The sequence below is a fragment of the Pinus tabuliformis genome, chromosome J, assembly GCF_031772625.1.
Source record: "Pinus tabuliformis cultivar Carrire ecotype Pingquan chromosome J, CPIR1, whole genome shotgun sequence".
NCBI lineage: Eukaryota > Viridiplantae > Streptophyta > Pinopsida > Pinales > Pinaceae > Pinus > Pinus tabuliformis.
In genome coordinates this window covers 1,523,601,248-1,523,626,347 of record NC_142295.1, presented here as the reverse complement: position 1 = coordinate 1,523,626,347, position 25,100 = coordinate 1,523,601,248, and the positions used below count along the sequence as shown (strand labels likewise).

The window sequence follows — 25,100 nt, the reverse complement described above, 5'->3', positions numbered from 1 at the left end:
TGAAGGAATTTGATCAACAATATGAAACGAGCTGGAATTTGAAGAATTGGTCATTTTATATTATTGATATTTTGTTCCTACATTTGATAAAAATTAGAAATACAAATTTGTGTGTATATCTAAAATAAATCTCGACAATCATATAATCACAATATGAATTTCAATATAGCTTTTAAATCATTTTTCAAGAATAAGACGACTTTAAGTGGAAAATATATACTATGAACAACTGTAATTCATCTGGATGCATCCTAAAGGATAATTTGAGATTAATATGTGATTTTGTGTGGAACTAAATTTTTAGATAGCTTTTAAAACCAACTAGTGCACTTATTAGAGAAAATCGCACTGATGTGTTTAAAAAATTAACAGAGTCGGAGTGTTAAAATAATACGTGCACCCATTTTGGACATTCTAGAAAAAAAGCATGCTATCGTATCAATGCTCTTCTACAAAAATGCATCGATGCGTTTAAAAAAGAAACAACACCACTTCTACAAAAATGCATCGATGCGTTTAAAAAAGAAACAGCACCACTAGCACATGTTTCCCGATTTTAAATTATTAAACGAATTCAACAAACTCGGTGCTCTTATAACAATTAGAGCATTAATGCTTTTAAATAGAAACCTCACTTTTGATCTAAAAAAAATAATTGCATCGTTTCAGGATTTCGAAAAATAAATAAATTTTATCATGTTGCTGCGTTGAAAAAATTTGGTGCCCGACAATGTCAGTGTGCTTTTTTTATAAATGCACCAGTGTGCTTGACTATTAAACCCACCAATGTGTGGAAAAATTGAAAAAAAAAGAAAGAAATATTTTTTTTCCTTTTTTAAAATTCAAAAATGAACGATAGTTGATTTTTCGAAATCTAATTTCATAGTCTTTTAAATAGTAAAAAGTTATTCACCATTTCATTATTTTACTCAAAATTTCAAGTGAATGATTTGCAAGAGAGACATACTAGGAGCATTATGCAGCAGCAAAATACTTTAGAGCAACAAAAGTATTCAGAAGATCAAAAGCTGAAAGGTATAGTAATTCACTAAAAAACCTGCATAGTAAAAATTTTAAATTTTATTGTTTATTTTACTAATAAAAAATTTTAGAATTTTTGTTAGGGTTTAATTAAAAGAGATATTATTTGCAAGAGACACACTAGGAACATTGTAGAGCTACAAAATATTTTGGATCCGCCAAAAGATCAGAAGTTGAAAGGTATGGTGATTCACTCAAAACCCTGGATAGAAAAATCTTAAATTTAACTGTGAAAATATTTTACAATTTTTGTTAGATTTATTCACAATCCAGGAAAAAAAAATAAATAAATAACATAAATAAATAAATAATTTAAAACCTTGTATAATAAAAAAATTACTATAGATTTTACTAGTAAAATTTGTTACGATTTGCTTTTTTATTTAAATTTAATTAAAATTCAGACCAAAAAAACAATACTTACCTTAAACCCTTGCTTCTTCCTACAAAATTTTACCTTAGGGTTTAACTTCCTCTACCACTTCACAATTAGGATTTTTCAATTTAGGAATTTTAGATTTAATGGGTTTGTGTACTTACTATATATAGAGTGTTTGACATGTAAAGTAGGGGAATCAATTATTGAATTAGATCCAAACCGATTTTTTTTTTTTTTTCTCTGCAAAGACTAAGATCTATTAACTTAAAGTAAAAATAATTTTACAAGTAATTGAGGCCTCAGAAAAGAATTCATGAGGGCTCTCTACACAACAAGTTTGCCCCAGCATGGAAAGATTTTGGGCATATATGCTACAAAAAACTACATGACAGAAATACATTTCAGAGAAGGACCAGTAGATCAGAAGACTGTGCATGAGTACAAGTGAGCTAATATCCATAGCGAGTCTGACTGTAAAAATGTTTCCACTGCCCTGAAAATGACCAAAAGCGTCAAGATGATGGAATGGAATCATGACTATATTCAAAGAAACCTGGATGCGTTCATCTGCGTGACAGCCAAAAAACAAAAACGAGACAAAACAGACCCAGGTGGCCTTAGGCTTCCATATCCCTGCCAGGAGTCTTCTCTTCTGCTGGACAGTCGCTACCCAAACACAGATCGTCATTGCCGGCCTTATCATCCTCTGGGATTAACATGGGGTGATTAGTATCATTCAGAATTCCATCCCCGGCAGCAGGGAGAATATCTACATGGGGCGGAATGATTCTTGGACTGTCAATTTGACCTGGTTGATCAACCAGATCTTTCTCCTGGCTTCCCACTGTCAAATGCTGCTCGCTACTCTGAGAGGGTTCCGGAACTATGCAGGCCAGAGGATGGATCTGGTTTTCTTCTTCCGAGAGGATGATGGTGATATGGGCAGAAATCAGAGGCCTGTTGAGATTGCTTTGGAATTTAAAATGGGTGGTTTGAAAAGCACTATTTGGGATTGGCCTACGAGCAGGGCTAGGAGATTGCACATTCGCCTGAGAGGGAGGGAGATTAACGGGAGATTGTTCAGGGTTCTCAGAACTGCTAGCTGTAGGGCGAGAGCCATTACCATGACGCCCTCTGGGTCGTTTCCTGCCACCTTGGCGGACCATATTGAGGAGCGTAGGGAGGGCCACAGAATCAACAAAACAAGCAAAGAAGGCAGTGGAGAGTCGGAATGATTGAGCCAGAGAACAGGAAATACACACTGAGAGGGTCTGAGAGGGAGGTGAAATCCGCTTACCCCTGAAACAAGCCTGAGTCCTGCAGAGCACGCCTCTGTAAACGGAGAACTTCTCGCCACCCGAAACCTTCGTAAGCCAGAACTCAGAGCAAGTAGAATGAATACTAACCATGAGAGGGATGAGCCGGGATGCCTTGAATATAACATTCCTTGCCATGCTTCGAACATAGCACACCATAAATGCCCAGATACTGCCATATCCATCGTAATGCTGTTTATCAGTTTTACTTGAGGTGAGGTTCTGGGGAGCCCCGCTGCTCTGCAGCATGCGGTACTCGCATTTAACAGTTGGCTTGTATACCATTTATGACACCTGTGTCACCCGCATCCGGGGCAATTTCTGCATGATGAGCATTAAGAGTTGTAGTGCCACCCGCATCCGGGGAGATCCAAACCCTGTTAGCCCTCTTTGTTTTTTTTTTAAATAGTTATATTTTTTGTGACGCATCCTCTATAATATAACACGTCGATGTTGTCTGTGTAATAAAACGCATCGGTATATTTTAACACTCTCTATTATGTTTAGTTTGTTAATTATTGTTACCAGTGTAATATAACACACTGACGCACCTCTTCCAAATAGCATCGTTAAATTATTTCGGTGCGCTCATCCTTACAAATCGTACTGTAATAATTTAATTTATTTAAAAAAATAATTTTCCATGACAATGTTGAACAATTAAATACCGGCGTGTTTAATGTTCTAAACGAACTAGCGATTTTACTCAGAGAAATGCATCGGTTATAAGAGCTTTTTTGGCTGAAAATTATCTGATTTATTTGTAAAATATATTTAATAGCTTTTGTATTGAATGATATAGGTTTTATATTGATAAAAAAATTCTCAAAAAGTCTCAAGTAACAAAAATATTGATTGACACAATGATAACACATCAAAAAAAGCAGAGAAAATAAGTTCTTTGTAATTTCTTTACAAAATTAATATGTTTGAACTATATGTAAGTTTAAATAATATGTATTGGTTGGTCTGTGTCATGTAAATCTATAAAATGAACAAGGTCGATAAGATTATTTCTAATCTAAGTGCAGAAGAGTGTCAAAGTTTGATAGAAAAATTGCAAAATGATGAATCAGGTGAAGAAAAAAATATTATTCAATATGATTTTTTTTTTTTACTTAAAAATATTAGATAACACGTTTCAAACAATCTACTAATTCATATATGTTTAATGTTATACAAGGAGCAATAATGAATGAAAAGATCAATGTCGGTCTAAGAAAAGAAAAATTATAAAACATGTAAATGACAATGAATTGGTCCTTAGTTCATTTGGAGCGGTATTGGAGGTTAATGGAGGGGGGGGGGGGGATTTTTTTATAGAAGAGGAATCTAGTAAAACGAACGTATAGACGTATTTTCCACTTACAATACAAAAATCAATCAAATGATTCTAAGAACCAAAGTATATATAAACTACAGGAAGTGTTTCCAGAGCAATGGTCAATAAGACATGTTAGACTTGCAATAGAAAAACATATAATAATAAAAAAGAATCATTCAAAAGATAATATTCCTAATTGTATAAAATGATTTTATAGAATTATATGTATATATTACTACAAACCATTAATTTATTAATATCGATTTTATTATATTTAGTTTTCATATATTATTACAAAAATAGTTTATTACTTTTTTTCAAAAAGATTATGAAAACCCCAAATGATCAACACATTGATATGTGAAACATGCTAGTAGGAATGTCCAAAAAAGTTTATAACGATATGGTAAAAGCAATGGACATAATTGCATCATAGGATGAGCCATCTTAATAACAACATGCTTCAAATGTATGTAATCATGATTGATTTTGTACATATAAAAAAATAATTTAACATTAAATATTAATTTTCAAGTATTTTCTTGTAGAAAAAAACAAGATTGAACTCATTCAGCACATAAAACATGATGACAAGAAAGAAAAAGTTTGATTTCAAAGTTTGTAAGTAATTGTTAATATTTTATTATAACAACTCAAGGTTTCATTTTTGTATACTTTAAGTTGTTTTACAACAACCATCCTTGAATGTCTTCAAATAGGTGCTAACATACAAAGAAGAGCCATTGGAAGAATTGATTGACATTGGGTTAAATAAGGGTTGTGAGTATATGTTGGCATATCAAAAATTAATTATGGAATTCATAAATATCTATGTTGTTTTACTTCTCTGAGTTTATAATTAATAGAACAAAAAAATCTTTTATATTAAATCTATGATTTATAATGGAATTTAAAACATGCAGGAAACAAAGTATGGAACTACGTCAGCAGAAGACTTGTTGCAACAAGGCATGAGACTTGGTTTTGAAACCATGTGCATAGTTTATGAGTCACTTCTTGCTATGGTACATTGCTATTCAATTTACATTGATGTATATTATTTATTTCAATTTTCATTATTCTCACCAATGTAGATACACTCGTTACACTTTATTTTTATGTTTGTAGATGGAACTGAAAGATCAATAAGACGAAAACAATTGATGCAATCAACAAAACATTCCTCCAAATAACCCAAGTCATGGAAGTAGCTTGAGCATTGATAGCAGTTCCAACGAAGAATGATGATCGATTTGGATATCAATGCAACTTGTTGTATTTTTTGAAATAATTGTCTGTGAAAATTAGACATTTTGTTTAATGTAATGGACATAGTGTCCCAATTGAAAGACAAGGGGTTACCAATAACAATCCCATTTTGTATGACAAAGAGCCTCTTATTAATATATAATAAAATACATTTTAATTTATTTTATTGTGTTATCTAATGTTGTTGTGAAATGTTACACCATTGACTAAATATATGGATGATTAAATATTATAATGAAAAGATGTGAAATTTGATAATATAACAAATTAATCTAAACATCATATACAAATGCACTAATCAAATTTTAATTTATATGAATAATGTTATAAGATATATGTTGATTTTTTGATAAATGTCGGATTTAAAAAATTACAATAATTGCATTGCCATAGGTTGATGTTTCCAAAAAAGAGAAAACTTCATTCAAAAAACCGGTAAATCTATAACATAAAAACACACCGATGCATCATGCTATATAAAAACATCACGACGACATATTTTGCATTCTTGATGCCTTTTCAGAAAACGAAAGCACTAGTGCGTTTATCTCTTCAAGCACTGGTCTTGTTTGAGATTAAAGATCTGGTGCATTGTAATTATTAACGCACCAGTGCTTTCATATAACTAACTCCATGGTCCTACAAAATATTATTTCCAGCCCAAGCATTATGAAAAATAACATCATCGGTCCTTTTGTATAACTAACGCATCAGGGCATTTTTACAAATGATACTCATCAACACTACAAGTTAAAAGAAAAAAACATTGACACAACAATTATTTTATGCATGCCCCAATCTCGTTCCTTACAAGAACACACAAGCCTTTTTTATCTCTTAGAACCGGTGCGGTATATATTACGCACTGGTATTCTTTGCATTCAACGCCTCGGTGCTTTGGTTATGTATGCCACCCAGTGCTTGTATATATGTAATGCTTGTATATATCAGCGCTACTTGTTCCATTAAGTGCATCGCAAAAAAACATCCACTAGAACCTCCAGTTGTCAATATTTTTTCAGTTGTGACGAAGTTCCATTAAAGCCTCCACTAAAACATCCATTATCAAAAACATACGTTTTAGTGTATGTTTTTTTGACAATTTTTTCCAATTTTATAACACTAAAAACCTTCATTATAACCTTCGTTAGAAGGTATTTTCCTTGTAGTGGGATGCCAAGTTATGCCCATTTGAATTTCTTCCCTTCAAGGTTACATAAGCATTCAAACTAAGTTACTTGAAAGACATGTGGCATCCCTTTTCCCACATGTCACTATCATGCCTTGCTATGTCAACTACCTGTAGGTTTTAACCCTGTACAGAAATTACTTGCAAGCAAATTCTTAAAATAGAAAATAAACAACGGCGAGAACATAAAACAAATATACACAAAGATTTCCCCCTAGATCCCAAAATCGAGTCTACCAGATTGATTATTCATTATCTTCATTTCAAAGTTACAATACATATATATACATGTCGAAGCATTCATAAACCTTAATCCAGTAACCCTAGATGAGAACATAATCGTAGTTCCCTTGACCAGATCTACAAATTACCATTGGAAAAAAACCATCATGCCCAAAACCATGTGCAAAACTCATGCACAAAACCATGGGTAGGTTCTCCTACCATCTTTGGGTTCGCCCTCGATCCTTGCGTCCGCCCAACTATTATTGGGTCGGCATAAAAATAAATAAATAAATCTCGGTGCGCTGCCCTGGACCCTGTTCAGGGGGGTGGTAAACTCCTCGACAAGGACAGTTGTCGCCCCCCCGATACACCTTGCGGAACGTACAACATCTTATTCTAATCGTGGAAAGAATATAACATTGCCATGATGGCCTATCTAAGGCACTAACTATTTTGTCGTATTTCAACCTCCCAAGCAACACCTTATCGAACTAACTTATTTACTCACTTCACCTGACATAATAATAGGATGTCAATTAACATATACCAACCAATTTTCAACTATTATTTCCATCTAGCAAAGCCATGTCCCATCCAACCATCAAGACATATCCCACTATTATAAACTCTGGGGTCATCTAATGGTTGACATGTCGATAGGCCAATAACTTGATAGGATACATGCCCCACTACTATTAACTTTAGGATCGATCTATGGCTAACATGTTGATAGGCCAATAGCCTATTATACCACATACCTCCTTGTTGCAAACATTGGGATCAATTGATGGTTGACATGCTATTAGACTAATATCTTGATAGGACGATTGTTAATGGGATGATATCCCAATAACCTATTCACCAATGGGACGATATCCTAATAGGATAACAAAGTAATATCCATGTCACCACCATCCTCATTGCCACCTGACTGCCACCCAATACACACTCTGATCCATTTCATGCCATGTTTCCTTGCCACCTTAGCTACCACATCAATTTTGTGATAACATGGCACATCATCAAGGACTATGCCTCATGCCACATCACAATAACATATCATTTACCACATGAATATGTGACGTCCTTCTACATCAATGCCACGTCTACCTCTTGTCAGTTCCACATTAGCCTCTACCACATCAGGAGAGGGCCCTTATCATGGTTAGTGGTATTGAGAGTAGAATCCCAATAGGAGTGTCCAAACCTCCCAATAGCTAGATACCCAACACCCTAATGGCCCGTTAACCTAATTGATCATTTAATGGCTCTTGAATTTTCACATATCCATTAACTTCTAAACAAAGTGGGTTTTCTTGGCATCGAGATTTTTCCACTCAATAGGCTCTAAGGTGCTCTCCTGATCGCCAAAAGATGAAAAGTTAACACCTAATACTTGATGGCTCCATATACCACTTTTAGTTGGCTCTTGGTCTTGTGCACCTATGTTGACCATGTGACCATGGGTAGAGGAAAATGACCTCCAAAACCCAAAATTTAAAAACATTTTCCAATGCGGTATACAATTGTCCTTTGATGGTTTCAAACTTTCCTTAGTTAACGACTTGTTAGATTATGTGTGCATTGAGAGTTTGGAAATACATATAGTATGTATACTCCACACACTTGATACATAATACCCCAGTGCTCTGTTACCTTACCTATTAGGTTAATCCTACTTCCTGTTAATTGGTTATTCATAGTCATCTTATTAGTTTTAAGGCCAAGGACTAGTGCTGAAACCACAATCCCTAAATTTCCAAGGAATCACCAAACCAAAAGGGAAATTCCACCCTGAATTTATTTTTAGCTAAAAAATGTAAGTGGGGTTTGATCCCCAAATTTCTTCTAAACAAGGCATGATTACGGAGGGGAATTCTTAGCCTATCCTAAGAGAATAAATAATTGTCAAGGGGGGAATTAGACATAATTTCCTCTTTTGAGGCCTTTATAGCTGCTCTCTCTTAAACCAAGGAAACCTTACAATTGATAAACATTTTTAACAAGTGTACATCATGGTTATTTAATCCTCCAGTTGGCTTAGTAGAGGCTAAACATGACCTTCATTTCAAGTTCATTTAAGCTCTTCAATCACTTTAGGTCATTTAAGAACTTTCCACTAGTTCAATAGTTTTTTTGTAAATATCTATAATACTTTGCTTTAAGTGTCTCGAGAAGACTCCTTCTTTGGGTCTCCACTCTGAAATCAATCTTCGAATATTGCATCTAAGTACACATCAATAAAGGACCTTATACTCCACAAAATAGGCTTAATGCTTTTCTTCCTTGCCTAAGGCAGACCAAGCTTTTGTTTAAGACTCCTTGGGAGTTTTTTGCAACCAACCAACCATTCTAGTTTTTCAACCAACTAAGGAGATTGATTTCCCTACCTCCTCAACCATATCTCTTCTTTGGTTAAGGCATGTAATATTCAAGAACTTTTAACAATAATTAGGACTATAAATCTATCAAGCTTATTCCCGAAGGCACATCATAGGAACACATGAAAATGCATGAGAAAGCATATGAACATTACAAAGCCACAACAACCATTAAATCCATATGTACTCTCTCATATATGCATCATTGGTAGATTTACAAGTTTATATCATAAACAAGCAACACACAAAATATGATATCCATTCAATAGACAAGTTCATAGATGTACAATTTATCAACAGAATTTCCATTTCATTCATTATGGTTTACATTACAATTTTAAGTCCATAAGGGAACCTATCTTATTACAAACAAATGTTTCCCGCAACTAATGAAGGAAGATCCGTGTTCACCCCAATATAGGCTTAGTTGCACTGTAATCTTTCTCGTGGCTGGCCACCCATAAGCCAAAACATGAAGCCATGAAGGAAGTTTTCTCAACAACACAAGGTGGAGTTCTAAAGGTGATCTCCTTCATCCAACCAAACTCTTCATTTCTATACCAAATGTATGTATTTATGATTTTGCACTTCCATGAGTAATGATTCTCTATCTCTTTTCGCTCACTTTACTAATGTTCATTTTCTCCGATTGCTCATTTCCACATACCCCCACAAGATTTTCATCCTGATTGCTCATTCATGTGCACAAGTACTTTTGCTCACTTTGTGCATGCCTTTTCATGAGTGCTTCCTCTCTTTGAGAGAATGTTTTCCCCTTCTCTCTTGCACACACTTCTCTGTCATGGATTAGCATCTTTGATATATTTCCTTTCAAGACTACCTAATAGGGTCAAGTGAGAAGCTTCTAGTTAGCCCCTAGAAGTCTTCTAGTGGTACATTGTCCATACCTTTGAGTAGTTCTAGTACTACTGCCCCACTCTTTCATAACTGCTACTAGTTATTATTATACATTTTCTTGGGGGAAGTTTGACAATCTCAAAACATCTGACTCAGTCAATAATCCAATGGAAAATATTAATTTTCCAAATCCCCATTGCTAGCTTCTTTCCTCTAATGGCTTCTCATGGTTTATATTAAGGATCCATGTCTACATCAAGTAGTATTAATTATAGTTGGAATTATTAAAAGTCTTTTTCCCATTTACAATTACATGCCAATACAGTAAACAATAACATAATTAATTACAATTGCATTATTAGTAGGGTCAGTTTCTAGGGACCTTACACTCAAATCAGCATAATCGAAACATCCAAAAAATAAAAGTTGCAATCTATTCTAAATATAGAAATTAAACTAATTCTAGTCTATTCTATCTAGGATAAAATAATTAGCAATGAACAAATAGTTAGCATTTAATATTGCTTATAAGTGAAGAGAAAGCAATTAGCTACTTTCAGCCTCAAGCAATGTTAGTGTGATTCTAATAGAATATTCTATATGAAAAACCAATAAGCACGATTACAATTGTGGGACTTCACTTCCTTTGTCCTATTTTAATTTAGCATAATAACCATTATCGCCTCCAAAAGTGAAATAGAAGGTACTTATTACAAAATTATGGAGCCATTCACTGTTATGCCCAGTATATGGTGTAAATAGGTTGCCCAGACTTGGTAGTGAGATGAGATCATTTTGATTCTACTAGACAACAAAATTTCCACATTAACATGATGTTCTATAGCATTTGAAGTGTTACCAACAATTAACATTGAATACATCAAAAGGACATAATCTACACAACGTGGTGTGTAGCAAGAAAATCTCAGTTTGACTTTGCCTTGGTCAAACTAGAGAAAATTCGAATTTCTATTTCAGCAAAAACCTTGGAGGTAGTTAACTGAGGTGACATGGAACTTGTCACTCAATTAAATCAGCTAATTCGAGTTGGGGAAGCTTTAGTTTAGTTCAGTATATTTGATTGCTAATTTGTAGTAATCTATTTCAATTAATTTGAGTTATTGTCAGTTCAACTGGTTCTAACTGTCAGAATAACTAGTGGAGGTCAAGTTGTGGAAGTGGAACTTCAACAACACTCAATAATCAACTAGTTAACTAATCAATCGAGCCAAAATAATTGTTGCATGCATAGAATTTGAGTTACCCAAGTGAGATGGAGATTCCAAGGTAGTGTACTATCATTTGTAGCATATTCTGATGTGTACAAGTGGTGCATGCAGTCAGAGGAAGAACCCTAGGGAATTGTGCAAATCAATAGTGGGAAATTCCTAAATAATAGGGGCCAATTTCCCAAGGTAATAGTGCAAGGAAATATGAGCTTGGAGGGCTTGAAAATTGGCTAAGTGTTGGTTAGAGTCAGTCAGGCAGGCAGAGAGATAGATTATACACTTGCAAGGCGTGCTTATGCTTGAGCAAGGATATATATTTCATTTCTATTATTTGATTAATGAAATATAGATAGTAAGGGGTTTTGAGCAGTTGTTTTCCCATAGATAAATATTTGTGCATGTGTGATGTTTCCTTTTGCATGTCTATGACTTTTGTTCTAGATGGTGAATTAACTTTTGCAGATTAGTAGAGTAGCTTCAAGTCCTGTGATTTACCAAATTTCATGAGCATTTTTGGATCTACACATTAATTTATACATGGCATTAGAGTTGGAATCACTATAGAATACAGATTTCAAAGTTGTCATTACGAGAGGTTCGAATTTGAACAGCGATGTTGCAGGTTTTCTTTAGGACTGAGAAGATGGCTTTCAATGGACTCAGGCTCGAGTATGCCTTGGAAAGCACCTCAAACTTTGTTGCATGGAAGGACCACATGGAGGCAGTATTGGATGATAATGGGCTGCTAGTACATCAAGATAGATGTAGCAAAACCCCAAGCATATGATGCCCAAAATCTTGCTCAGTGGAAGAAATATGTGGCCAAGGTGAGGAGAATCATATTAGAGGGAGTACGAGATCATATTGTCTTGAATCTCCATGGAAAAGAGACTTTTTTCATGATGTGGAAAACACTGACAAAATTGTTCGAGAATAATAGTGACCACAGGAAGCTGACACTCAAGGACAAGCTTCGAAGTATCAAGATGCAGAAGAATGACACAATTCCATAGTATCTGAGTCGGTTTACACAGTGTCATGATGAACTTGGGGGGTCGATATTAATATCCTTGAAGAAGACTTGGTAGCTCTAACCCTTTTGGGCCTTCCCAAGAGCTGGCATAGCTATCAAGATTCAATAAATGGTAGGGAGAAACTCCCAAGTTGGGATCATTTATGGTCTTACCTGGTACAGGAGGAAATAAGGCAAAATACCAGAGACAGGACTTCATCCAAGACTAAGGATGAGGATAATTGTGCCTTGGCTAGAAAGGAAAAGAAAGGGAAAAATTCCCAATCCAAAGAAGAATCTAGTCAAGGGGGAAAGAAGAAAGAATTGTCCAAAATCAAGTGCTTTCATTGTCATGAATTCAAGCATTATGCCATGAAGTGCCCAAACAAGAAGACAAGAAAGAAGACCTTAGGAGGAGAAATGGGTGAATATTTGGCTTCACAGTTCGAGCTAGATTTTACTCTCATTGAATGCATGGCCAACACAATGATGGAAGCATGTGGTACCTTGAAAACGGTGCTTCGTTCCATTTGACGAGGAATAAAGATTTTTTCAATGATTTGGAGCAAAAGGATCTCCAGATGCACATCGAGATGGGAGATGATAGAAGTTACAATGCGACTGGGATTAGTACATTCACCTTTCAGAGGGAGTCGGGCTCCCCTCTCAGGCTCAAGGATGTGATGTTTGTTCTGGGTCTAAAGAAGAATCTTGTCTTCGTTGCAGTTTTGGAAGATCGTGGTTATGATGTGATCTTCAGCAAAGGAAAGGCATTCCTAATACACATAGCCATGGGATAGGTGAAGCAGATCGAGGTTCGTGTGAAGAATCTCTACAAGCTAGATGTGGAGGATTGTGTTGCATTGAGCATAAAGGCAGAGAAGGTGCAAAGCCGCGATGTCGGCAAACTTTGGCATAGAATACTTGGCCATTTGCATCATGGCGCTTTGAAGATCATGCAACAGATTACCACAGGCCTCCCCAAAGGAGCATTAGAGCAGCAGGACACATGTAAAGGGTGTACCTTGGGGAAGTACACAAAAGCCACTTTCCATGATCGGGACAACATAGCACATGCAGTCCTTGAAAGGATCCACTCTGATTTTTGTGGACCTTTCTCGATAGCCTCCACTTCCAGTCACAAGTATTTTTTCATCTTTATTTATGACTACTCGCGGAAGTGCTGGATCTTCTTCATGCAGAAGAAGGATGAGACTTTCTCCAAGTTCTTAGAGTTCAAGGAACTGGTGGAGAAAGAAATGGGCAAGAAGGTGAAGGCTCTCAGGAGTGATAATGGAGGTGAGTATGTGTCGAATGAGTTCAAAAATTTACGTGAAAAAGAAGGAATTCGATGAGAGTTGAAAGCACCCCGCAACCCACAACAAAATGGGGTGGCTAAGAGGAAGAACCGAAGCATTGTGGGAGCAACACGAGCGATGTTGCATGACCAAAGCCTACCTCTGCACTTGTGGGTTGAAGCATGCAACACAACAGTCTATTTGTAGAACAAGAGTCCTCATCAGATTCTTGGCATGATCACACCAGAGGAGGATTTCTTGGGGAGGAATTCAGATGTGTCACACTTCAGGATCTTTGGAGCCTCTGTTTATTTCCATGTCTCCAAAGAGTCAAGGAAAAAGCTAGATCCGACAACAGAGTTGGGGGTATTTGTGGGTTACACAGAAACTCCCCACAAATATCGTGTGTATTTTCCATCCCTCAGAATGATAGTTGTGTGACAGGATGTCAAATTTGATGAAGAAAAAGCCATGTGGTGCTCTCTTGAGAGGGAGCTTCAAATCCCACCAGAGGAGGAGATTTTAGCTCCAAAGGAGGATCCTCAGGATGTTGTGGAGCAACCACAAGTTGAGGAGAAGAGAGTGGAGACAACCACTCAAGCAAAACCATCTAGAGAAGGCAGGAAGAGAACCAGAGAAGCTAAGAGACTTGTGCAATATGCGAGGGAGAATGTGGGTGCTCCTTCAAATCAACGCATGCAGAGAAGGTCACCAGATCGATACACTGGCTACATGGATCTAATGACTAAGCTAGTAGATACTGAGCCATCCTCTTTGAAGGAAGAAATAGAACAACCTGTATGGGTTGATGCAATGGTGGAGGAGTATGAATCCATTGTGAAGAACAGTGTTTGGGAAGTGGTCCCAAGACCGACAGATAAATGAATTGTGGGTTTGAGATGGATCTTCAAGGTGAAGCAGGCAGCACACAAAAGCATAGAAAGTACAAGGCCAGATTTGTGGCCAAGGGGTACTCTCAGGTAGAGGGGATTGAATATGAGGATACCGTTTCTCCTGTAGTAAGGTACTCATCCATCATATCAATCCTTTCTTTAGTTGCAAGGATGGGGTGGAGGATCCACTAGATGGATGTGAAAATTGCTTTCCTTAATGGACTTATTGAGGAGGAGGTGTATATCGAGAAAACAGAAGGATTTGAGACTTTTTATCGAAAATATCATGTGTGTAGACTCAGACGAGCATTGTACGGTCTCAAGCAAGCACCTCGTGCTTGGTACACCATGATCAATAGTTATCTCACTAATTTGGGCTCCCCCAAAAGTGAAGCGGATGCAAACCTCTATCATATTTTGGTAGAAGGTAAATTGTTGATTATTGTTTTATATGTTGATGACTTGATCTTGACTAGTGATGAGTAGTTGATCAGATCTTGCAAGGAGAACCTTGCAAGAGAGTTCGAGATGAAGGACATGGGTCTCATGCACTACTTCTTTGGATTGGAAGTATGGAAAGGTGATGGGGATCTGTTTGTCTCTCAAGGAAAGTATGCCAACGAGATACTTCAAAAGTTCTACATGGATAGGTGCAAACCCATGGAGACTCCTCTAGCGGCCAACTAGAGGAAAGAGGATGCCACCTCAAGTGAGAAAGTGGATGTGACTGTTTATCGATAGTTGGTAGGTTCACTCATGTATCTTGTGAACACACGACCAAACATGTGCTTTGCAGTCAACTAACTGAGTCTAGCTATGGTTAGGCCAACCAAACTGTTTTGGAGGGTAGCTAAGCATGTTCTACAGTACCCTAGAGGCACTACCCAATTTGGACTATGGTACAAAAAAATAGGGGGAGTGAAGTTGTGTGGCTTCAAAGATGCAGATTGGGTGGGAAGTCCATAAGAATAGAAGAGTACACTAGGTGGAATTTTTCAGTGTTGGGTCCACAACAATTTCTTGGTACAACATGAAGCAAAGATTTATGGCACTCAACTCAACAAAAGTTGAATACTTGGTTGCAAGTCAAGCAACATGTGAGGCGATTTGGATGAGAAAGATACTTGTTGGCTTGTTTGGTCAGATGATGGATTCAACTGTGATTTAATGTAATAATCAAAGTTGCATCAAACTCTCTGAAAATTGTGTTTTTCAAGATCGATCCAATCATATTGATATACGGTATCACCATCTATGGGATTGTGTGTAAAGGCGAATTATGTTGTACATTCCGACAGAGGAACAAGATCTTGATATTTTGACAAAGGCCTTTCCAAAGGGAACAACACAAGGAAATAAGAGCTTGGAGGGCTTGAAAATAGGCTAAATATTGGTCAAAGTCATCCAAGCAGGCAAATATATAGACTATACACTTGCAGGTGTGCTCGGGCTTAAGCAAGCATATGTATTTCATCTATATTCTCTGATTAATGCAATATAGATAGTAAGAGGTTTTGAGCAGTTGCTTTCCCCTAGATAAATCTTTGTGCATGTGTAATGTTTCCTTTTGCATGTCTATGATTCTTGTTCTAGATGGTGAATTAACTTCTGCATTTCAGTAGAGTAGCTTCAAGTCCTATGATTTAGCAAATTTCATGAGCAATTTTGAATCTACACATGGTTGTTGCCAACTAGTAAAAGGTCCTAAGTTGGTTAGTTGAGTATTCTTTATTGGATTTGGACTTGATTATTTTCTTATTAACCCACCAATTTTCCATTAAATATCTAGTTGAGTAATGAAATGTCTGAAACTAATAAGTATTTAAAAAATTTTATTGCTTACCTATTGAGTCCGTAACTATGAAGTCTTTTAGTTCTAAATGTCTTCATAGAATTAAAAATATTTAATGTATATGCCTTTTAAGTCTAGTTAACATGACTTTATTTACAAGTCTAAATATCTTTAGAAAAAAAGGAAAACATCTCTATTTCACGGTAAGAAAATCTCATTTTTAATAACTTAATTGAATTTCATTTTAAAATTAAATTATTATTGCCCTTTTACTTACTTTTAATATTTTCACAAATAATAATAATAAATTTACATAATAACCAGTTAGTCAGTCTTATTAATACTTGGAAAAAGCAATTGAATTTCATTTTAAAATTAAATTATTATTACCCTTTTACCTCTTAATATCTTCACAGATAATAATAAGAAGTTTACATAGTCACTAATTAGTCAGTATTATTAAAACTTGGAAAAAGCAAAAGCCATGCACGATGTGCAAATCCGGAGGGAAAGTCCCTATGGGCCTTCTATAAAATTTATTATAATTAGAAAGAAAATATGTTTCCCATCGAAACCTTAAAAAAAAACAAATGATCCAAGCTTTATCCATGAACAATAAACAAACATTAATGGACCTTAAGCGTAGATATGAGCCCTGACCCTGGCCGGCCCAGCTCCCCGCGTTCTGCTGTTCGTTTTCCCTGCGTCCCTGTGCAAAGAAACAAGGCTCATGATGATACATTTTCTGCACAGACACAGAGCACGCTTACACGCTCATGCCCGACCCCGCAACATCGTTAAGAGCACTCTTTCAGTTCCCATATTCTAATTTTGTTTGCCTCCGAATCCCGAAAATCCCCCTTTCTTTGCTGCCTTTAAGGGCGTAAATGCTGCATCCATTCACGTGGGCCTTGCGATTTTAGCAGGAAGAGAGTGGTCACATGGATACGAGGAGCAGGCAGGCAGACAGCCAGTAACTATGAGTACGCAATGCGCATGCCATCCTCTTAACAGAAAACTTTGGCTTCTTTATCGCCAGAAGCCGTGACGGAGAAACCGCTGAAAAGCCACGGGAAAAGGGATCCTGTTGAAAGCCCGTCGTGGGCTCTACGTTCTAAAATTCGACTTTTGACTGTAGAAACCATTCAGCATCTGAGCCCTAACTGGACAGAGTAAATATTTTTTTGGACTTGCTTAACGAGGGGATGATTTCGCCCCTGTAGCACTTACAATTTTGAAATTTGACGATTATAATTTGAATTTCCAAAACAATTAACTGCATTTTGTCAAAATTGAGCAAGAAAATTTTAAACTATGCTATATTTTCCCCTATCACAATATCTATAGTATCTTGGAATGAAAGTATTCTCTGGTGTCTTGGTGAAAGCATTCTCTGAACTGTGAAGCTAATATTCTAGAATTGACTTGAAAAGATTTTCTGTATTGCCGGATTACAATTTAAGATATAAATAAAATTGGACAATTTTGTTCTTGGAATCTGTAATTAGATAAAATAACTAAATTACTCTGTAATATTCCTCATAACTTTTATATAAATAAAATTATGTAGTAGTGTGCAGTGTAAAACAGAGCTGAGGTTTATTTCTGGTTAGGGTCTAGAATTCTGTGAAATGAAACTAGCTAAAATTACAGTTTATTTCTGGTTAGGGTCTAGAATTCTGTGAAATGAAAATAGCTAAAATTACAGTTCATTTCTGGTTAGGGTCTAGAATTCTGTGAAATGAAACTAGCTAAAATTACAGTTTATTTCTGGTTAAGGTCTAGAATTCTGTGAAATGAAACTAGCTAAAATTACAGTTTGAGAACGTAATCTTGCAGTTTAATGTGGTACGGATTTTCAGGGGAAGCTTTTGCCAGATTTCAATATTAAAAAGACTCGATAAAATTCAAAATTTAAAAAGTCAGTAATGTCAAAGTTTTAAATATGTTGAAAGCTCTGCCTAAAGTTTTTAAAATAAAACAATATTTAGAAGTTTCGTATATCACACCTGAAAAAAGTTTGGTATCCAAACCCTAAATCCTTCAACTGCATTTTGCCAATGTGACGACAATTAAGCCGCGAGCTACGCTTTCTGGCCTAAATTGTTGCTTCCTCCACATATAAACCATCTTCTTGGCGCGAGATCCTAAATAAAATTAGACTTTAAAGCTCTGACACTTCTAAGTATCTGTAATTTAATGTAATGGGAGACTGTGCAATTAGTTCAGCGTAGGCCAGCAGAGCTGCTACTGTGAGCCGCCGGTGTTTGTCTCTTCTCGCACCCACCGGTTTCTATTTTATTCTTATTACGCTTAACGCATCTGCACGCTGCCAGGCTGCCACCGCCCTAAGCTTCCAGCTAATGCCTTGGCTGGGCAGACTCATTATTAGGCCAAGAGGGTGTCATACCGCTGGATCAGGCCCTTAAAATATTTCAGGTTGGGTAACGCTGGAATTTGGATAAATAATCTAAAGAAGTTTTGTCCGTGTTATTTTAAATTCTTAGTTTTAAGATTGTGGGAAGTTTTGATTTTCGAAGATGAGTGGATGATATTATGGATAGAGATTGAAAGATATAATATAAAATATATATTTACAATCAAATCTAAGGAAATTTTTTAAAGAATATTTGACCAAAGTATTATTTTTTTACATATGGGTTATAAAAATAAAGATATAAGAATTATTAATTATTAAGAAAATACACCAAAATATAATTAAAAATATGTATATCTTATTTATTTTGTGTCATTTATATAATTGTTAAAGACGGAAAGAAGAATAGACATTGTATCATTTTTCAAATTTGTTGAAATCTATCAAATATTAAATTGACCATTTTGAGCTCAAGGGTGTTTATAAGGCAATTTGTTCTTGTGGAAAGTGTTATATTGGAGCCTCATTTAAAGATAAAATTGATCATCTTGAGTTCAAAGGTGTTTACAAGGTGGTTTGTTTTTGTGGAGATAGATTACATGAGCAGACGATCCTTTGCCTTTGTAGAGCATTCCTTCAAAACAAATCACCATATTTGTCTTGAAAACTTAGAAATCCTCTCGAGAGAATGCCACCAACGCAAATGACAATATAGGGGAGCCTTGGAAATAAAGAAGCATCTAAACAATCAAGAGGGATGGTGCTCTAGATGTCAGTAGTAACTAGCTCCCTTTACTCATGCCACACTCCACATGATCAATTATTCTATTCCATTAATTTCTTTATGTGGTAGTAATCACTTGCCAATTTTTCTTTTACTTTTTTGTTTCATGATTTCTCTTTTCCTCTCCCCCTCCCCCTACTCTCTATCTTGTTCCCGCACTCTCTATCCCAATGTTTGCTTCTCTCTTCTCTTCCCCCCTCCTCTCTATCCTAGTATTTGCTTATATCCTCTCTCCTTCCTCTCCCCCCCGCCCGCTTTTCTTTCCTTCATTTCTCTTGTCCCTCCTTACTTGGTTCTCCTTTTTCCCCCTTGGCCTCTCACTAGTTCATTCTTCCATCCTTCTTTTCATGGCCTTCTCATTTTTTGTGCTTCTCTCCTCTCTTCCTCCCTCCTCTCTATCCTAGTATTTGCTTATATCCTCTCTCCCCCCTACCCTCTTTTCTTTCCTTCATTTCTCTTGTCCCTCCTTATTTGATTCTCCTTTTTACCCCTTGGCCTCTCACTAATTCGTTATTCCATCTTTCTTTTCATGGCCTTCTCATTTTTTGTGCTTCTCTCCTCTCTTCCCCCTCCTCTCTATCCTAGTATTTGCTTATATCCTCTCTCCATCCCACCCCTTCCTCCCCTCCTCCTCCCCCTCCCACGCTTTTCCTTCCTTCATTTCTCTTGTCCCTCCTTACTTGGTTCTCCTTTCCCCCTTGGCCTCTCACTAGTTCATTCTTCCATTCTTCTTTTCATGGCCTTCTCATTTTTTGTCTATATGTGTGTGTTTGTGTTACACATTTTCCTCTCTTTCTTCTAGCCCTCTCATACTTCTCTTTTTTGATCTCTCCTCCATTTCCCCTTTCTTTTATGACTTGTTTAGTTTTAGTTTAGACTCTTTATTTCTTTTATGCTTAGGTTTGAATTTGTCTTTATTAGTTTTAGTTTGTTTTAAAATTAATTTTTCTATTTCAATTTTTTTACATTATCTATTTTTTTTTTTTTTTTTTTTTCAGAAGAAAAAACTATATATACATTATCTATTTATATTCTTTATTTAAATGATATAAATAAAAATATTCTTAATATTTTTACCACATTAATATTATTAATGAAATTAACAAATAATAATATTATAATGAATTTAACATATGATATCGCGACACTTTTTCACCATTAAATTATTAAAAAAAAATTAATACTATCGTAAATGTTATAATTTTATTATAATAATAATAATTTTATATATTACAATAATATATTATAATATTTATTATAATTCACTTCTTCTTCTCTTTTTTTTAATCGAACCCATTATAGTTTTAAATTCAAAACATTGATCAAATAAAATGGGTACTATATAAGCTATTATCCTAACTTAAGATTGACAAAATTATTATTCTATATTATTTAAATTATTTTTTAAATATATAAAATTTTTAAAATAATTTTAAAATATCATAATTATATAATTTTAATAAACTTTAAATTTTGAAAAAATATAAATATTTAAACTTAAAAATAATGTAATGACTTTCTATTTAACTATTACATATTTAAACTAATTAATTTATATATACCAAACCAATAAAATTAAAGATTTGATCCACTAATTCCGATTACGATTTATGCTATTCAACTACTCAAACGAACCTATAAAACTAAATTGGAAATATATTAAATATGATATATTTAAAAGTACCGTACTCTCAAAACATTGACTCACAAAATCATAAACACCGACCTACAACATTTGCTACCTAATCCATTTAGACAATACTTATGATGCACCAACCTAAGTGAAGGTCCGGCTATGGCGGATCTCGCTTGCAGATTTATTGCGTTGTATCACGCGTTTTTCGTAAAAAATTGGACGATTCGAATAGAATTAAAAGCTTGTTTTTATCTTCAGCCATACTCAACGCATGAACAGCAAGTTATATATTTGTATAATACTATATCAGATTCAAAGACCAGAAAAGGTCAAAGTCATTTTCTACGATCCATAAAAAATATACATGTGTTACTGTTAGAGTCAATCATAAGTTGTCATTTCCTCGACTAGTTGTATCCCAACAGCCCTTCCAGCAGGTTCAGTTGACAAGCTGTAGCTGGTAGTGTCGGCTGAACCTTTTAACTCCAACTTAAGCTGGGGGCCCCGTTTTATAAACTGAATTGCAGCTCAACTAATTTTGTCTCATTTCCCTGCCTGCACCTTCATTTATAGCTTTGATGCCCAAATATTTGGTTCAATTCTCATTTCAATCAGTTTTCAGGGGGATTTTGAGCAATTGTGAGGCTAAGATCACATTAAGCTCAATAGGGCCTGCCTGAAACATTGAAAATGTTGCGCCCATATGCAATTAAGCTAGCAATAACCATTCTGGGATTCATGTCTATTAGCATGTTCTCTGATGCTGAACTGGTTCATCAGCTACCAGGGCAACCTCACGTTTCCTTCAAGCAATATGCTGGATATATAACAGTAGGCAAGAAAAATGACCGTGCTTTGTTCTATTACTTTGTAGAAGCAGAACAAAATCCAAGCTCAAAGCCTCTGGTGTTATGGCTGAATGGAGGTATGTATGCTTAGCAAGAAAATTAGTAGTTTATGAACTTGGATTTTCAATTAAATTCTACCAAACTCATTTCATTGAAGTATCTAATATGGAAATTGTGTATATGATGCAGGGCCTGGCTGTTCTTCAATTGGAGTTGGAGCCTTCTCTGAAAATGGTCCATTCCAACCCAGAGGGAATGTACTAGTACGAAATGACTACAGCTGGAACAAAGGTAGCAATTTGCATTCCTTCTGCAAATATATATATAGTTTAGACTGAACTTAGCAGAATAACTGATTGATTATATGAATTACTTAACATGTACAAGCAGAAGCCAATATTCTTTATCTGGAAACACCTGCTGGAGTTGGATTCTCTTATTCTAATACAACCTCATTCTACAATGGTGTCAACGACAAAATAACTGGTGAGATCTTATGTAAATAATGAGTTGCAGTACCAATTGAAGTTTCGGTGTTTATGTAAGTGTTGTAGATAACAATTTGTCCAAAATTTTGACCAGAGTTTGTGTTTCAATCATTCTTCCAGCCCATGATAATTTGGTTTTTCTACTGCGTTGGTTGAATAAGTTCCCAGCCTATAAAACCAGAGATCTATACTTGACAGGTGAAAGTTATGCAGGTAAAAGCACATTTTGAGCGTTGAAAAAATCCAGGAAAAAAAAAGATGTTACAATCTATAGTATCATCTGGTTGTTTGAAAAACTTACCTAAAAAAATTCAATTTATCCATTTATGAATTCTTTTTTTTTTCATATATTTCTGCCTCTAACTAAATATGGCTAATGTGGCCTACTGAAACAGGCCACTATGTTCCCCAGTTGGCAGTTCTGATGCTGCAATTCAACCAAAAACACAAGATCTTCAATCTCAAAGGAATCGCTGTAGGTCAATTAATTAGAATATGGAATTTGACATTGCCTTTTTCATGTAGTTCATGTTTTGATCTCTTCAGGTCGTTGAATCGTTTTACAGATTGGTAATCCGTTGCTGAACTTCGAAAAGGACTTCAATGCCAGAGCAGAGTATCTGTGGTCACACGGACTCATTTCTGATAACACTTACAAGAGCATGGCCAATATTTGCAACTACAGTCGTTATGTTCACGAATTCTATGCTGGTAAATTATCAGGAGCCTGTGAGAATGTGAATGCCATGGTGGATGCTGAAGTTAGCAAGTTTATCAGTAGCTATGATGTCACATTGGATGTTTGCCTGTCATCTATTGACTTGCAATCAATATTTCTTACATCCAAGGTATGCTAATTTATAAATACTTTAGATCTCAAATCCATATATAATATATATATCACTTTTTTTTATCAAAAAAATTATAGTGTGACATAATTTAATTATAGCTACCATAATTTAATTTAAAGAGTATCCAAATTTAACAATAATAATATGTGATTCAGACACAGAATAAGAATCCAGACGTGTGTGTGGAAGACGAATCTGAAACTTATCTAAATAGGAGGGATGTACAAACAGCACTTAACGTTGATATCACTGCTGGAGTTTTATCCTGGGATACTTGCAGCAGGTAAGAAATTTCAATATTACAAAATTATAAAATATTATTGGGTAAGAGGTGAATTCCTGATTCTAAAGTAATTGCAATTTATTTATTTTAGTTTTGATAAAATTTATCTTAAATTTATAAATAGTATAATTTAAATATAATATTTAATTTGGATATGGTAGGATTAAAGTATAACAGTTATTTTGAATGTTATTAACTTCAATTTTCACATTATAATTAAAAAATTATCAATTGAATTTATGTTTAATTTCAAAAATATAATTTAAAACATTAAAATCTTATAAAACATTATATCACCTAGAAATCAGCACACTGAGGGATTTGATCGGTTGCAATCATATAATTATTTTGAATTGAATTAATGAAATATTGGGTTGATTTTTGTAATTTTAAATTAAGATAATTTTGTTAAAGATTTTCTAAATAGCACTGTGTAATATATTTTTGAATTAAGATAAATTTGTTAGAGATTTCCTGAATAGCATAGTGTAATATATATGATGAGTCCAATATTCCAGAAATCTCTAACAATATGATAAACTGTGACAATACGATGAACTGTGAAAGTTTCCAATCACTCATGAAATAAACTTACTTGAATATGACAGTAAAGTTCATTATGACCATCAAAATCTGGAGATATCTACCGTCCCTCTGCTTGGACAATTGGTCAAGGCTGGCGTGAGAGTTTTTGTTTACAGGTAAGCTACGTTTTTAAACATAGTCTATAAACTTTTTTTTTCAATTTTTTCATATAGACATAATCGTTAGACATTTTTTAATTTGTTTTCCACCTATAATATACATATTATCAACCTCACCAATTTCATTCCTTCCAACCACCCAATATAATCCCAATGTACTACAAACACTTCATTTATATAACTTTCTTCTATACTCAAAGTTGTAGTTGTTTGTTCATACCTATGCAGTGGAGACCAGGATTCTGTAATACCTCTTACCAGCACACGTACATTGGTATATAACGTAGCGATCGATCTGAAGTTAAATTCATCAGCTCCATACCGGGTTTGGTTTGAGGGAAAGCAGGTACTGTTTTTCCCCATAAAGGACCTGATGGATCATTAATTGCTTTAACTCAATTACTAATGTTATGGAATCTGGGGTTGGTGTGATTTCAGGTGGGAGGATGGACCCAAGATTATGGAAATGATCTGCTGACATTCGCAACAGTTCGAGGAGCATCGCACGAAGTACCATTTTCGCAACCAGAAAGATCTCTCGTTCTATTCAAGTCATTCATCGACGGAAAACCACTCCCTTACTCCTGAGTCGCCCAGTCAGCTGAGGCATCAATGTTGTAACTTGCAGGAAAATCTTGCCTGCAAGTATTGAATAGTTAGTCGCCATTAAATGAAAAATATCATAATCTATGCAGGCGTGACTGGCCCTTAACTTATTATTATGTGCTGTACCAAAAGATCTTGAATTAAGTGTCCTCAGAGTGGGAGGCAAATATTTATGTACCGCCTGCAAAATAATTTAATGTAGCCTTCTATGCGCGTTACAGAAGTGTACAAATTTGGGTGTGTTTTCTTTAATGGTTAAATCTTCTTTCAAAAATTTTCGTATAGATAGTATGATTGTTTGATTAGGTATAAAATTA

At 35.2% G+C, this 25,100-nt stretch overlaps 1 protein-coding gene across 1 annotated transcript; it reads left to right on the top strand.

Annotated features, from left to right (window-relative positions):
- Positions 1 to 21,222: 21,222 nt before the first annotated feature.
- LOC149233295 (serine carboxypeptidase-like 45) lies at positions 21,223 to 24,855 on the top strand. The gene is made up of 10 exons (XM_089379726.1): positions 21,223 to 21,928; positions 22,041 to 22,142; positions 22,242 to 22,337; positions 22,460 to 22,552; positions 22,735 to 22,814; positions 22,906 to 23,187; positions 23,346 to 23,473; positions 24,082 to 24,174; positions 24,406 to 24,523; positions 24,616 to 24,855. Exons 1-10 carry the CDS (start codon positions 21,694 to 21,696, stop codon positions 24,763 to 24,765), a joined length of 1,377 nt encoding a protein of 458 aa, XP_089235852.1. The 5' UTR covers positions 21,223 to 21,693; the 3' UTR covers positions 24,766 to 24,855.
- The last annotated feature ends 245 nt before the right edge of the window (positions 24,856 to 25,100 follow it).